This window comes from Carcharhinus amblyrhynchos, chromosome 4, assembly GCF_965287045.1.
Source record: "Carcharhinus amblyrhynchos chromosome 4, sCarAmb.v2.hapA, whole genome shotgun sequence".
In the NCBI taxonomy this organism is placed as follows: Eukaryota; Metazoa; Chordata; class Chondrichthyes; order Carcharhiniformes; family Carcharhinidae; genus Carcharhinus; species Carcharhinus amblyrhynchos.
In genome coordinates this window covers 62,434,618-62,448,043 of record NC_137327.1, presented here as the reverse complement: position 1 = coordinate 62,448,043, position 13,426 = coordinate 62,434,618, and the positions used below count along the sequence as shown (strand labels likewise).

Genomic DNA, 13,426 nt, shown 5'->3' with positions numbered 1-13,426 from the left:
CAGCCCAAGATGTGCAGGTTAGGTTGATTGGCCATTCTAAATTGGCCCTTAGTTGTCAGGGGATTAGCAGGATAAATACGTGAGGTTACAGGAATATGGCCTGGCTGGGATTGTTGTCAGTGCAGGCTTGATGTCTGAATGGCCTCCTTCTGCACTGTAGGGATTCTATGATTCTATGTGACAGAAGGAAATTAGAGCCTCTCTCATCAGTATCCATGACTTCAGGCTGCAAGATGCATGTGAAAGTGTATGTTGCCATAGTAACTCATTTCTTGGAGGATTAGTTGCCACTGTTGGTAGGATGGTAAATGTGGATCAGATTGGTGCCAACAGCATGGGGTTTAATTCCCTGCTTCAGCTGGGACCTACATTCTTGCCTGACCCAAGTAACATTCACACCAACACAAGTGACAGACAATAACCATCTCCAACAAAAGTGAATCTAACCATCTCCTTTGACATTCAAAGGAATCCCCATTGCGGAATCCCCTATTAAAATCAACTTTCGGGGAGTTACCATCAAACAGAAACTCAACTGGACTAGCTACGTAAATATTGCAGCTCCAAGAGCAAGACAGAGACTGGCAATTCAGCAGCAGTTAGCTCACCTCCTGATTCCCCAAAGCCTATCTACCATCTACAAGACAGAAGTCAGGAATGTAATGGAATACTTGCCACTTGCCTGGGTAAGTTTAGCTGAAACAACACTCGTTCAACACCATCCAGGACAAAGCAGCCTGCTTGACTGCATCACATCCACCACATTAAATATTCACTCCCTCCAACATCAACGGATAGTACCATCAGTGTGTAAAAAGGCTGCTTAGACAGGACCAATGACCGAATCCACAACAGCTACCATGTAGAAGGACAAAGGGAACAGATGCATGGGAAGACCACAATACCTGCAAGTTTTCCTCTAAGCCACACATCATCCTGATTTAGAAATATATCGCTGTTCCTTCACTGTCGCTAGATCAAAAGCCTGGAGCCCTTCTGAATAGCACTGTGGGTGTACTTACACCACAGGGACTGCAGTGATTCAAGAATGGGAACATTTGGATTTTGATACAGGCAAATGCAAGATCATCCATGTTGAACTCAAAAATGATAGATTCAGTTACTTTCTAAATGATAAAAAGCTAGAACAGTAGAAGTCCAAAGGAACTTTGGAGTCCAGGTACATAGATCTTTAAAATATCACAAACAAGGACAGAAAAGAATCAAAAAGACCAACAGTACACCAACCTAAATGTCTTGAGGAACAGAATGCAATGGATAGAAGTCATACTTTCGTTATCCAAAATTCTACTTAGATCACACGCAGAGCACTGTGAGCAATTCTGGACACCACATCTAAGGAAGGATGTATTTGTTTGTAGGGGGGCGAAGCTTATTGGCACTCCAAGGGTAGGTAAAGCTACAATGAGAAATTAAACAAACTGAGGTTGTATTCCCAGAAGGATGTGGGATAATTTGATCAAAATTTTTAAGATAAAGGGAATGGATAGAATAGATAGGAACCAACTATTTTCACTAGTTGGGGAGTCTAGGAGGAGGGGATATAGTCTAAAAATTAGAACCACCCCTTTCAGGAGTGAAATCAAATAACATTTTAACACACAGTGGTAGAAGCTGGAGCTCTCTTCCACGAATGGAAACTAACACGAGACTAAATATTAAGTTTGAAACTAAATTGAATAACTTCTGTTAGCCAAAGATTTTAAGTGATTGAAGCAGCATTGTGTTCCATTGCTCCAATATTTGGGTAGGGCAAAGGTGGGTATATGGATTTTGGTCAAAGATCAGCAAGGAGCTCATTTAAAAACCGAACAGGTTCAAGAGTTAAAATGTCCTAAACCTGTCCCCTTGTTGTAATATCATTTGTAATCAACATTACTGGGGCCCCTCTTTTTTTATCATTCCTGATCACATGGTAACCAGATTATTAAGAACCTATTCCTGTCTTAGTTTGAGCCATGTCTCTGTTACTACAAAGATGTCATATTTCCATGTGGAAACCTGTGCCTGCAACAGCTTACCAACCTTAACAGCTACACCAGGATTCCCAAACTGGGGTTCCTGAATCCCTGCGTGTCCACGAAGGGTTTTGGGGGGGGGGGGGGGGTCTGCAGAGCTGGTGGCTACCGGGTGACTGGCAAGACGCTGTTTAAAAGATGCAACCGACCATTTTCAAAAATAAATGCCAATAAGGACAAGGCCAACTAATCAGTCTATCAGCATCCAGTGATCCGCAAAGTTTTTCTCTGATTGGTCTATTTTATTTATTCCATCTTGCTGCTGCTAGGCAAAAAGAGCCATGGCCAACAGTGAGAACTGATTCTGGGGTGGGCAACAGTTGCAAAAAGAGGGAGCGAGAAGAAATAGCAGTGTGGCCTATAGGCAACGACAGGGTATGTGTGTGAGAGAGAGATGGAGGAGCGAGTGTGTGTGCGCGGGAGAAGAGTGAGCATGTGTGTGTGAAAGGTTGAGTATATGAGAAGGGTGAATGTGTGAGTGTGTGTATGCATGTGATTGTGAGAAGGAGATGTAAGTGTGTGTGTGCACGTGAGGGAGTGGGGTATGTTTGTACATGTATGTGTATGAGGGACAGAGAAGTGTTCACGTGTGATATGAAAATCAGCTCTCCAGTATCAATCCTCCCGTTTAAAATGACAAAAAGGTAAGATTTGAGTTTTTTTTAAATAAGATAACTTTTTTACTTATTATAAGATTACCCATTCCTAAAGAGAGTACTATTTCCAGGAGTTAATGTGAGGGGGCCACATCACAGGCAAATGTATTTGTGACTCTGTGCCTCTTCCTAATTCCTGTTGTGGAGATGCTGGTGTTGGACTGGGTGGACAAGATGAGAGATCACACAATGCCAGGTTATAGTCCAGCAGGTTTAACTGAAATTGATTTTGGAGCACTGCTCCTTCATCAGGTGAAGTCTTCTATAGGCAGTGTTCTTCACACCTGAAGGAGGAGCAGCATTCCAAAAGTTTATGATTTCAAATAAATCTGTTAGACTAATCTGGTGTCATGTGATCTGTTACCTTCCTAATTCTTGAAGTATTTACATATCCTGGAAAAGACTTGTTTATATTTCATTTCTGTGTTTGTACCTATTTCAAGGCTAAAGGAAAGTTGATATGATGAGAATGGGATTTCCCAATGCTCTTGGGAGGTCACAACGGGTTCTGCAAAAGTTGGGAAAGCCTGAGTTACACTGTTAAGATTGATGCACATCCAATTTAATATCTCTTTTGTTTCATTTGCTATTCTCCTCAATCTGGTGCCTGCAATTTTTGGGCTATTTCTTAATTTACTGACGTCCCTTATCTCAATTCAGCTATTTTCTGATTTCCCTTCGCTATTAAATCTATTTAAACTCTCCACTTTCAGTCAGACAACTGTCTATTTATCGAATGCTCAATTGCTTAACATTTCACTTCTTTTCTGACTATTCTTGTTTAAACATTTTAACAAAATGAAATTTGATGGCATCTTTTTGTATGTGGGTTGAAATTCTGATCGCGACACTGCAAATTGACAGCAGAGAGTTGAGAGAGAGGCGAGAGGAGCAGCAAATGCATCATTTGGTGGTTTTTTTGCACATATTACAAAAGAAACATTTTTGTTATTTTAAAGCCCATGCTTGTCACAGGTTTATTGATCTAGATCATAGATCATAGAATGCTACAGTGCAGAAAGAGGCCCTTCGGCCCATCGAGTCTGCACCAACCACAATCCCACCCAGGCCCTACCCCCATATCCCTACATATTACAGCCACTAATCCCTCTAACCTATGCATCCCTGGATACTAAGGGCAATTTCTTAGCATGGCCAATCAACCCAACCTGCACATCTTTGGACTGTGGGAAGGAACTGGAGTACCAGGAGGAAACCCACGCAGACACAAGGAGAATGTGCAAACTCCACACAAACAGTGACCCGAGCCAGGAATCAAACCCAGGACCCTGGAGCTATGAAGCAGCAGTGTGCAACCATGCTGCCCCATATACCGTGCGGGATATTCTTGCAACTTCTTCACCACTGTAAAGTCATCACCTGTAAGGCAGACCTTGTATCCTCAATGATGAGCAGAATACTTAAACTGCATAATAGCTAGCTGAATGCCATCATGATCCTAGAATAATGACCATGAGACGCTTCACTGGATGTACTGTATACTGTGATCCCACATCGTATCAAGCACTTTCTATAATGGCTCACTTGCATTTGGATTCAAACAAATGAAATTAGAATTCTGACCAACCTCCACAAATGTTGCTATCAAAGTGGTTGAGATGATGGTGATGAAAGAGTTAATTAATGAAGCAGCACACATTAGAATGCAATTTGCAAGATTCACTTCACAGCATTCACAACCTAGTTGTTCCCATGTGTCCTGAGGTCAACACTTCATTGCTAAAGACTGTTTTACTTAAAGATTAACTGAAGCTAATTTAATTGAATCACAAATGCAGAGTTTGTTCCTATCACTTTATGGATTGTGGATTTCAAACACTTTCAAATAAAAACCTGCTGGAATAAGTTAAGTATTTAACAACTTATCGTATACAATCCTGCTTGTTCAACGTTTCACTTCACATTACTGACTATTTCAATTGTTCTGTGTGAATGGTTCTTTAGAGTTGGAAGGTTTAATTGACTTGCACTGACCCTTCAGCAAAGCAGAACCCAGAAACATTTTTAGCGCTGTGGTTTTCTCATTACAAATAATTACAGACCGTGATGAAACTACAGAGATGGAACACGAGAGAATGAAGGTCAATTCTGTAACAGATCTTAACTTTATACTTTCTTCCCATTTCTGTCGGGGAAACATGGCAGCATTGAAACAAATTTATGGTGCTATCAGACAGGACCGGTAGAAATCACAAAATGGCCTTGTTTTAAAAACAACGCATGCCCGAATTACAAGATTTCTTACATTTTCAAACACTAATTTAACACTAATTGGAGCTTACATCTCATTGGAAAAGTGCAGTAATTAAAGAACATTGACTGCTTTTGTTGTGAATCTGTTCCAACTGTCTGTGGAGCTTAAAAATTCTAATCTCTCGTACCTCTTCAGCTTGTCAATCATGTTTAGTCAAGATATTTCAGATGATGGAGTTTTCCTTTCTGCAATTTGAGGAGTCGGCAGCAAACACCCCCACCTGGTCTGGGTCACAGGATGTCCTATAGCCAGTGGAGTTGTAATTGAATGGAGGAGGGACTTCAATTGGGAGAAAGTCCTGCTTCAGAGAGCTGCCAGCCAATCAGACTACAGCACCAGAAGCTGCAATGGACTTGAGTGGGGATGCAAGCAGCCCCTACAGCCTAAGTCCCAGGAGTCCAGGACCAGGTATGTATGGATGGCCTCAGGACAGGAAGGCTCGGTGGAGCCTGGGGAGTGGATAGAGAGGGGTGGGGTAGTTTGTGATGGGGGTGTTCAGACCTTATGAGGCAGGGTGGGGCACATGATGTTGAAAGGAAACTGCTGTTGGAGACTTCCCCTACCCTGAGAGCAGGCCAGAGTTAATATTTTATGTTTTTCCCCCTATCCCTGAACTCCCCCACCAGCCTGGGCTGGGTGGGAAATAGCCCGAAAGTGTTCAATAATTGTCCACTTAAGGGCTTCAACTGTGACAAGGGCAGGCCTTCCCATTCAAGTGTAAAATTGTGGAGAGGTCAGGGCAGGCAGGAATCTGCTGCAAAGACCATCCGAGAACATTCACGCTCACTGTCCCATCTGCAAACCCACTTGCATGGAAATGTAAAATTCTGCCCTTCATGTCCTCTAGTCTTTCTTTCATAGCCTGTGTTAAATAGGCTTTTTAAGTCCTTGGTATCTACTCACATCAAAGTTTTAAAGACCTGGATTCTTTCCTATTATAATTTTCTCTAATGAAGATATGTTCGGCAGGGGAGAGGTATGGCAATGAGATAGGATTTAGCTTAAACCCCAACCCTGAGAATAAGGAGCTCTCATGCATAACTTGGTGCATGAGCGCTAGTCAGGCTGACATTAACTAGCAAATAGAAGAAACATTTTCTACTGTAACCTATGCTTTGATCAGCACAAAACTAGTTTCACTAAGTTGCCCTGTATAACTCTCAAAACAGCCTTGGTGTCACAAGATTTTCCCCTTAACCTTTGGCAGAAGTATTTTTCAAAATCTTTGTGAATGATCAATCTGAGTTGGCTTTGACTTATGAACAAAGTTAATCAAGTTAAAGGGACAAATATCAGAGAGTAGTATCATTAAGTTATTACCAGTGATAAACCAGCATGCTCAAATCCTGAAGCAAAAGCAAATCATTCCAGATGTTGGAAGTTTAAGATAAAAACCAAAAAATCTGAAAATACTCAACAGGTCAGACAGAACTTTTGTTTCCTTTATTTTTTTCATGAGATGTGGATGTCACTGGCAAGGTCAGCATTTCTTGCCAATCCCTGATTGCCTTTGAACTGAGCAACTTGCTGAACCATTTCAAGGGCAGTTAAGAGTCAACCACGTTGCTGTGGATCTGGAGTCACATGTAGGCCAGACCAGGTAAGGATGGCAGATTTTCTTCCCTAAACGACATTAGTAAACCAGATGGGTTTTTATGACTATGGATGGCAGTTTCATGGACCAGGCATGTCTCCACCAGGCAACAATAATCTCTCCTTCAATGTCAACAAAACTAAGGAGATTGTCATCGATTTCAGGAAGCGTAAAGGAGGACATGCCCCTTTCTACATCAATGGGGATGAAGTAGAAAGGGTTGAGAGTTTCAAGATTTTAGGTGTCCAGGTCACCAACAACCTGTCCTAGACCCCCATGCCAAAACTGTAGTTAAGAAAGCCCACCATACCCTCTACTTTCTCAGAAGACTAAGGAAATTTGGCATGCCAGCTACAACTCTCACCAACTTTTACAGATGCACCATAGAAAGCATTGTTTCTGGTTGTATCACAGCTTGGTATGGCTGCTGCTCTGCCCAACACTGCAAGAAATCACAAAAGGTCATGAATGTAGCCCAATCCATCACGCAAACCAGCCTCCCATCCATTGACTCTATCTATACTTCCCACTACTTTGGCAAAGCAGCCAGCATAATTAACGACCGCACACGTCCCAGACATTCTCTCTTCCACTTCTTCCTTCAGGAACAAGATGCAAAAGTCTGAGGTCACATTCTAACCAACTCAAGAACAGCTTCATCCCTGTTGCTGTCAGACCTTTGAATGGACTTACCTTGCATTAAGTTGATCTTTCTCTACACGCTAGTTATGACCGACACAATGTATTCTGCACTGTCTCATTTCCTTCTCTATGAACGGTATGTTTTATCTGCATTGCACGCAAGAAACAATACTTTTCGCTATATGTTAATGCATGTGACAATAATAAATCAAGTCAATTGAAATCTAATATGTGGTGGGCTATATAAATTGCAGTTTTCTTCGGTAGGGCTATAGCATCCCATTTGGTGGCAGGGGCCATAACATCCTGGCCATGGTCACCAATATTGAGACTAGTTTTATATTCCAAATTTATTAATTGAAATGTAAATTCCACCAACCGCCATAGTGGGATTTGAACTCATGACCCCTGAGCATTAGGCTGAACCTCTAGATTATGAATCCAGTGATTTTGCTACTATGCCATCATCTTTGGAAACAGAAACAGAGTTAACAATTCAGGTAGTGATCTTTCATCAGAACATTTTCTAAAATAGTTACTGAAGATTTACAATCCCTAACATCTGAAAGGAAGACAAAGGAAGAATTTTAGTCACCTGTCTAAGAGTTTTCAGGTGGGAGTGTCTGTATAATTCTGCAGGTTTCCATCCCTCCTTCTCCCACTCACTTTCAACCAAACGGGGATTTTATGGAGGGAAGGGCAAGGCCTTGGGTGGCCTACTCGCCCTTGCCCCAATTAATGGCCACTTAAAGGCTGTTTTCTTATGCTCCTGTCTACATCATGATGTGGATATGCCGGTGTTGGACTGGGGTAAACACAGTAAAAAGTCTGACAACACCAGGTTTAAGTCCAACCGATTTATTTGATAGTAAACTCACTAGCTTTCGAGGTTTCTGTCTTCGTCAGGTGAATGGAGAGTTCTGGCCTCAGACAGAACATATAAAGCACAGACAGTTTACACATTACTGATTAGAATGCGAATCTTTACACCTAACCTGCTGTTCAAGTCCTAAAGTGGCCAACAATGTGAGTGGAAGGAGCACTGATCACAGGTTAAAGAGATGTGTATTGTCTCCAGACAGTACAGTAAGTGAGGTTTTGCAAACCCAGGCAAGTAACAGGGGTTACAGATAGTGTGACATGAACCCAAAATCCCTGTTGACACCGTCCTCGTGTGCGGAACTTGGCTATCAGTCTCTGCTCAGCGACTATGTGCTATCGTGTGTCGTGAAGGCCACCTTGGGGACTGCTTACCCGAAGGTCAGAGGCTGAATGCCCGTGACCACTGAAGTGTTCACCAACAGGAAGGGAACAGTCTTGCCTGGTGATTGTCGAGCGATGTTCATTCATCCGTTGTCGTAGTGTCTGCATGGTCTCCCCAATGTACCATGCTTCGGGACATGCTTTCTTGCAACGTATCAGGTAGACAACGTTGGCCGAGTTGCAAGAGTATTTACCATGTACCTGGTGGATGGTATTCTCACGTGTGATGATGGTATCCATGTTGATGATCCGGCATGTCTTACAGAGGTTGCTGTGGCAGGGTTGTGTGGTATTGTGGTCACTGTTCTCCTGAAGGCTGGGTAGTTTGCTGCGAACAATGGTCTGTTTGAGGTTGCATGGTTGTCTGAACGCAAGAAGTGGGGGTGTGGGGATGGCCCTGGCGAGATGTTCGTCTTCATCAATGATATGTTGAAGACTCCGGAGAAGATGTTGTAGCTTCAGGAAAGGGAACAGAGATAGCCCGGGAAATTACCGACCGGTGAGTCTGACCTCAGTGGTTGGTAAGCTGATGGAGAGGCTTCTGAGGGACAAGATTTATGAGCATTTGGAGAGGTTTAGCATGATCAGAAATAGTCAGCATGGTTTTGTCAAGGGCAGGTCGTGCCTTACAAGCCTAGTTGAGTTCTTCGAAAATGTGACTGAACACATTGACGAAGGAAGAGCAGTGGACGTGGTGTACATGGACTTCAGCAAGGCGTTTGGTAAGGTCCCCCATCCAAGACTTCTTGAGAAGGTGAGAGGGCATGGGATCCAAGGGGCTTTGGCCTTGTGGATCCAGAACTGGCTTGCCTGCAGAAGGCAGAGAGTGGTTGTGGATGGGTCTTTTTCTGAATGGAGGTCAGTCACCAGTGGAGTGCCCCAGGGATCTGTTCTAGGACCCTTGCTGTTTGTCATTTTCATAAATGACCTGGATGAGGAAGTGGAGGGATGGGTTAGTAAGTTCGCCGATGACACAAAGGTCGGTGGTGTTGTGGATGGTCTGGAAGGATGTCAGAAGTTGCAGCAGGACATAAATAGGATGCAAGACTGGGCGGAGAAGTGGCAGATGGACTTCAACGCGGATAAATGTGTAGTGGTCCATTTTGGCAGGACCAATGGGATGAACGAGTACACTATCAAGGGCAGGAGTCTTAGCAGTGTTGAAGAGCAGAAGGATCTTGGGGTCCGGGTCCACAGGACCCTTAAATCGGCCTCGCAGGTGGAGGATGTGGTCAAGAAGGCGTATGGTGTACTGGCCTTCATTAATCGAGGAATTGAGTTTAGGAGTCGGGAGGTAATGCTGCAACTTTATAAGTCCCTTGTCAGGCCCCACTTGGAGTACTGTGCGCAGTTCTGGTCGCCTCACTATCGGAAGGACGTAGAAGCTATTGAAAGGGTACAGAGGAGATTTACAAGGATGTTGCCTGGATTGGGAGGCATGCCTTATGAAGATAGGTTGAGGGAGCTGGGAGTCTTCTCCCTGGAGAGACGAAGGTTGAGAGGCGACCTGATAGAGGTTTATAAAATGTTGAGAGGATTCTCAGAGGCTATTTCCCCGGGTTGAAATAGTCGCTACGAGAGGACACAAATTTAAGGTGCAGGGAAGCAAGTACAGAGGTGATGTTCGGGGTAAGTTTTTCACTCAGAGGGTGGTGAGTGAATGGAATCAGCTGCCGTCAGTGGTGGTGGAGGCGAACTCGCTGGGGTCTTTTAAAAAACTTCTGGATGAGTATATGGGATTTAATGGGATTGGGGGTTATAGATAGGTCTAAGGATTGGTAGGTATTGATGTGATCGGCGCAACTTGTGGGCCAAAGGGCCTGTTTGTGCTGTAGTGTTCTATGTTCTCCGCTCCGGGGAAGTTCTGGACGACGAAGGGTATTCTGTCCACCGTGTCCCATGTTGGTCTTCTGAGGAGATCGGTGCGGTTTTTCGCTGTGCCGCATCGGGACTGTCGATCTGAGTCGAGTGCCATATCCTGTTCCTATGAGGGCATCTTTCAGCATCTGGAGGTGTCGGTCCTGATCCTCCTCATCTGAGCAAATCCTGTGTATACGGAGGACTTGTCCATAGGGAATGGCTTCTTTAACATGTTTAGGGTGGAAGCTGGAGAAGTGGAGCGTTGCGAGATTGTCTGTGGGCTTGCGGTACAGTGAGGTGCTGAGGTAACCGTCCTTGATGGAGATGCGTGTGTCCAAGAATGCAACTGATTCTGGGGAATAGTCCATGATGAGTCTGATGGTGGGGTGGAATTTGTTGATATCATCATATAGTTGTTTCAGTGATTGTTCACTAGTGAGTTTACTATCAAATAAATCAGTTGGACTTAAACCTGGTGTTGCCAGACTTTTTACCCTGTCTACATCAACAGGGATGAAGCAGAAAGGGTTGAGAGCTTCAAGTTTTTAGGTATCCAGGTCACCAACAACCTGACCTGGTCATCCCATGCTGACACAATTGTTAAGAAAGCCCACTATAGACTCTACTTTCTCAGAAGACTGAGGAAATTTGGCAGGTCAGCTTGACGCTCACCAATTTTTGTTTTTTACAGATGCACCATACAAAGCATTCTTTCTGGTTGTGTCATAGCTTGGTATGGCTCCTGCTCTGCCCAAGACTGCAAGAAACTACAAAAGATCGTGAACATAATCTAATCCATCATGCAAACCAGCCTCCCATCATTGGCTCTCTGCACTTTCCACTGCCTCAGCAAAGCAGCCAGCATAATTAAAGACTCCACACACCCCAGACATTCTCTCTTCAACCTCTTCCTTTGGGAAAAAGACACAGAAGTCTGCAGTCACATACCAATCGACTCAAGAACAGCTTCTTCCCTACTGTTGTCAGGCTTTTGAATGGACCAACTTTGCATTAAGATATGACACCTTTCTCTACACCTTAGCTATGACTGTAACACTACATTCTGCACTCTCTTGTTCCCTTCTCTATGAACGGTATGTTTTGTCTGTATAGCACGCAAGAAACAATACTTTTCACTGTATGTTAATACATGTGACAATAATAAATCAAATCAAAGTTTTCCACCTGGAAAATAATTTTTTTGAGATAGATTTGCCTACTCAGGTTGGCTATTCTCCTGGCCTTTGCAAGTGCTCCTCACCCTCCTCCAACTGTCTCCCTTTGGGACCTGACAAGTGACCTTGGACAGTCTTTCAGACTGTGCGCCCAGCATTTTGTTCTGTGGGACTCCTAGGGCGGTATTTTACGACCTCCACTTGGGCGACGCTCGTAAAAACCCCGCCCGAGACCAGAGAATTCCATTCTGCGAGCCTCGCCCATCCTGATTCCAGGGTGGGTGGGCCGTTTAAATCCCGACCATAATTTCAATAATAGCAATCAATCCCAGTGGTGTTGCTAGGCCAATCAGATCAGCTTGCAGATCTTGACTAGGGACTTCCTCGACAGAGTATTTAATGACTGCAGGACAAGTATCAAAAGTGGTTCTGCGTTGACTTTTTTGACGATGGAGAAACACTATTGTCTGAAAAATACAGTTCAAAATAGTTTTTACTAAGGCTTTAGATGTGGTGAAGGTTGAAATGGAATTGCTGACCTGGACATCTTTGAGTTAGTGTTAGTCAGTGCTGCTGAGAAGAGAGGATGACACTGACAGAGGCAGGATCTCCTGATCACATCCTGGCCAATGACAAGCTGCCTCCGCCACCTCTAAACATGCTGCTGGGGGAAAGGGGTGCGCACAGAAAATGTCACCCAGAATCTCTGTTTCTTTCTCCACAAGTGCTTCGTGACCTGCTGAGTATCTCTAGCATTTCTTAATTTTTTTTGTTACACACAAATCCTTTTCCTTCCCCATTGTCACCAATGTGTAAGCATTTTCTTTGTCAGTGTGTAATACCTTCCACTTCTCATGTTGAAATCCTTAACCAATCCATTTAATTAGTTCAAGTTAATCTGAGTGCTATTGATCCCCTTAACCACTTAGCTCAACATTAAAGAATTTTCTACTAATGGCAATAAATATTATTGCTCGAGACTAATATAACAATACAAACAGACACCTATGAATCACCAGTAGCCAATGCATTCCTTCTCGCAACCCAATCCACCATAAAGACAATGCTACTATTCTTACTTTTTGGTGAGAAGGGTGAATCTTGTTTTTCTGTTACCAATGTTCCGAACCAGGAGTGTTTTCTGAGTGTTGCATTTGACAGGACACGTGGAGAAATTTATAAAATCTGGGAAATCCAGGATAGCACGTGCACCAATAGCTTTTACAGGCACCAAAAACTTCTCTCGCTCTGTGACACAGATCAATTCATGGATATAATCCTGAAAGAATAAAACAGCAGTCACGGAATTGGTTACTTGATTCTTTTCCACAAGAGTAGCTAATTCCACTAAAGTGGCAAATTGAAAAATCATACAGAAATTGGAGATATCAAGAGAAACTATGAATACACAAAAAATAAGTAAATGGGGTCAATGTGACTCTAGGAAACACTAATTTTTATTAATACCACAAAATATCAGAAGTCATCAACAAAAACTTCAGAATGTCACTGCAGGGGAATGTGTCATAAAATGTTTTGTCAAATTTGCTTTGACTGTTAGTTTACCATCTTACTAAAAGCAAAATTGTTCTGAAAAGTGCAAAAAGGAAGTAACCTACATCAAAAAAAACCTATTAAATCAACCAAATTTTCTGCTCATTTCAGGCCCAACGTCCTCCTTACTTTAGCCCTTCACATTTTCATTCCAATTGCAAGCTTTGACTCCTTTAAAGACCTCATTGACAACAGTGAGAAGCTGATAGCAAATATTTCATCAGTGGGGTTCAAAACAGTTGCTGACTCACTCTGAGCACATTTTGCATAGCTTGCACAGCTAATTTCAGTTCCAAAATCTTTGGCAAGCAAGTTTTAAGATAGCTGGTGTGAGCCATGGACTTCACCTTTGTTACTATCACAGTTTG

The 13,426-nt window shown here is 43.1% G+C and overlaps 1 protein-coding gene across 1 annotated transcript in view; it reads right to left on the bottom strand.

Moving 5' to 3' along the window:
- The window catches only part of hydin (HYDIN axonemal central pair apparatus protein), a 1,114,396-nt gene that overhangs the window by 1,006,439 nt on the left and 94,531 nt on the right, over positions 1-13,426 (bottom strand). Inside the window, exon 6 of the mRNA XM_080187991.1 lies at positions 12,584-12,783. Coding sequence (XP_080044117.1) covers positions 12,584-12,783 — 200 coding nt within the window. The remainder of the gene's footprint in view (positions 1-12,583; positions 12,784-13,426) is intronic.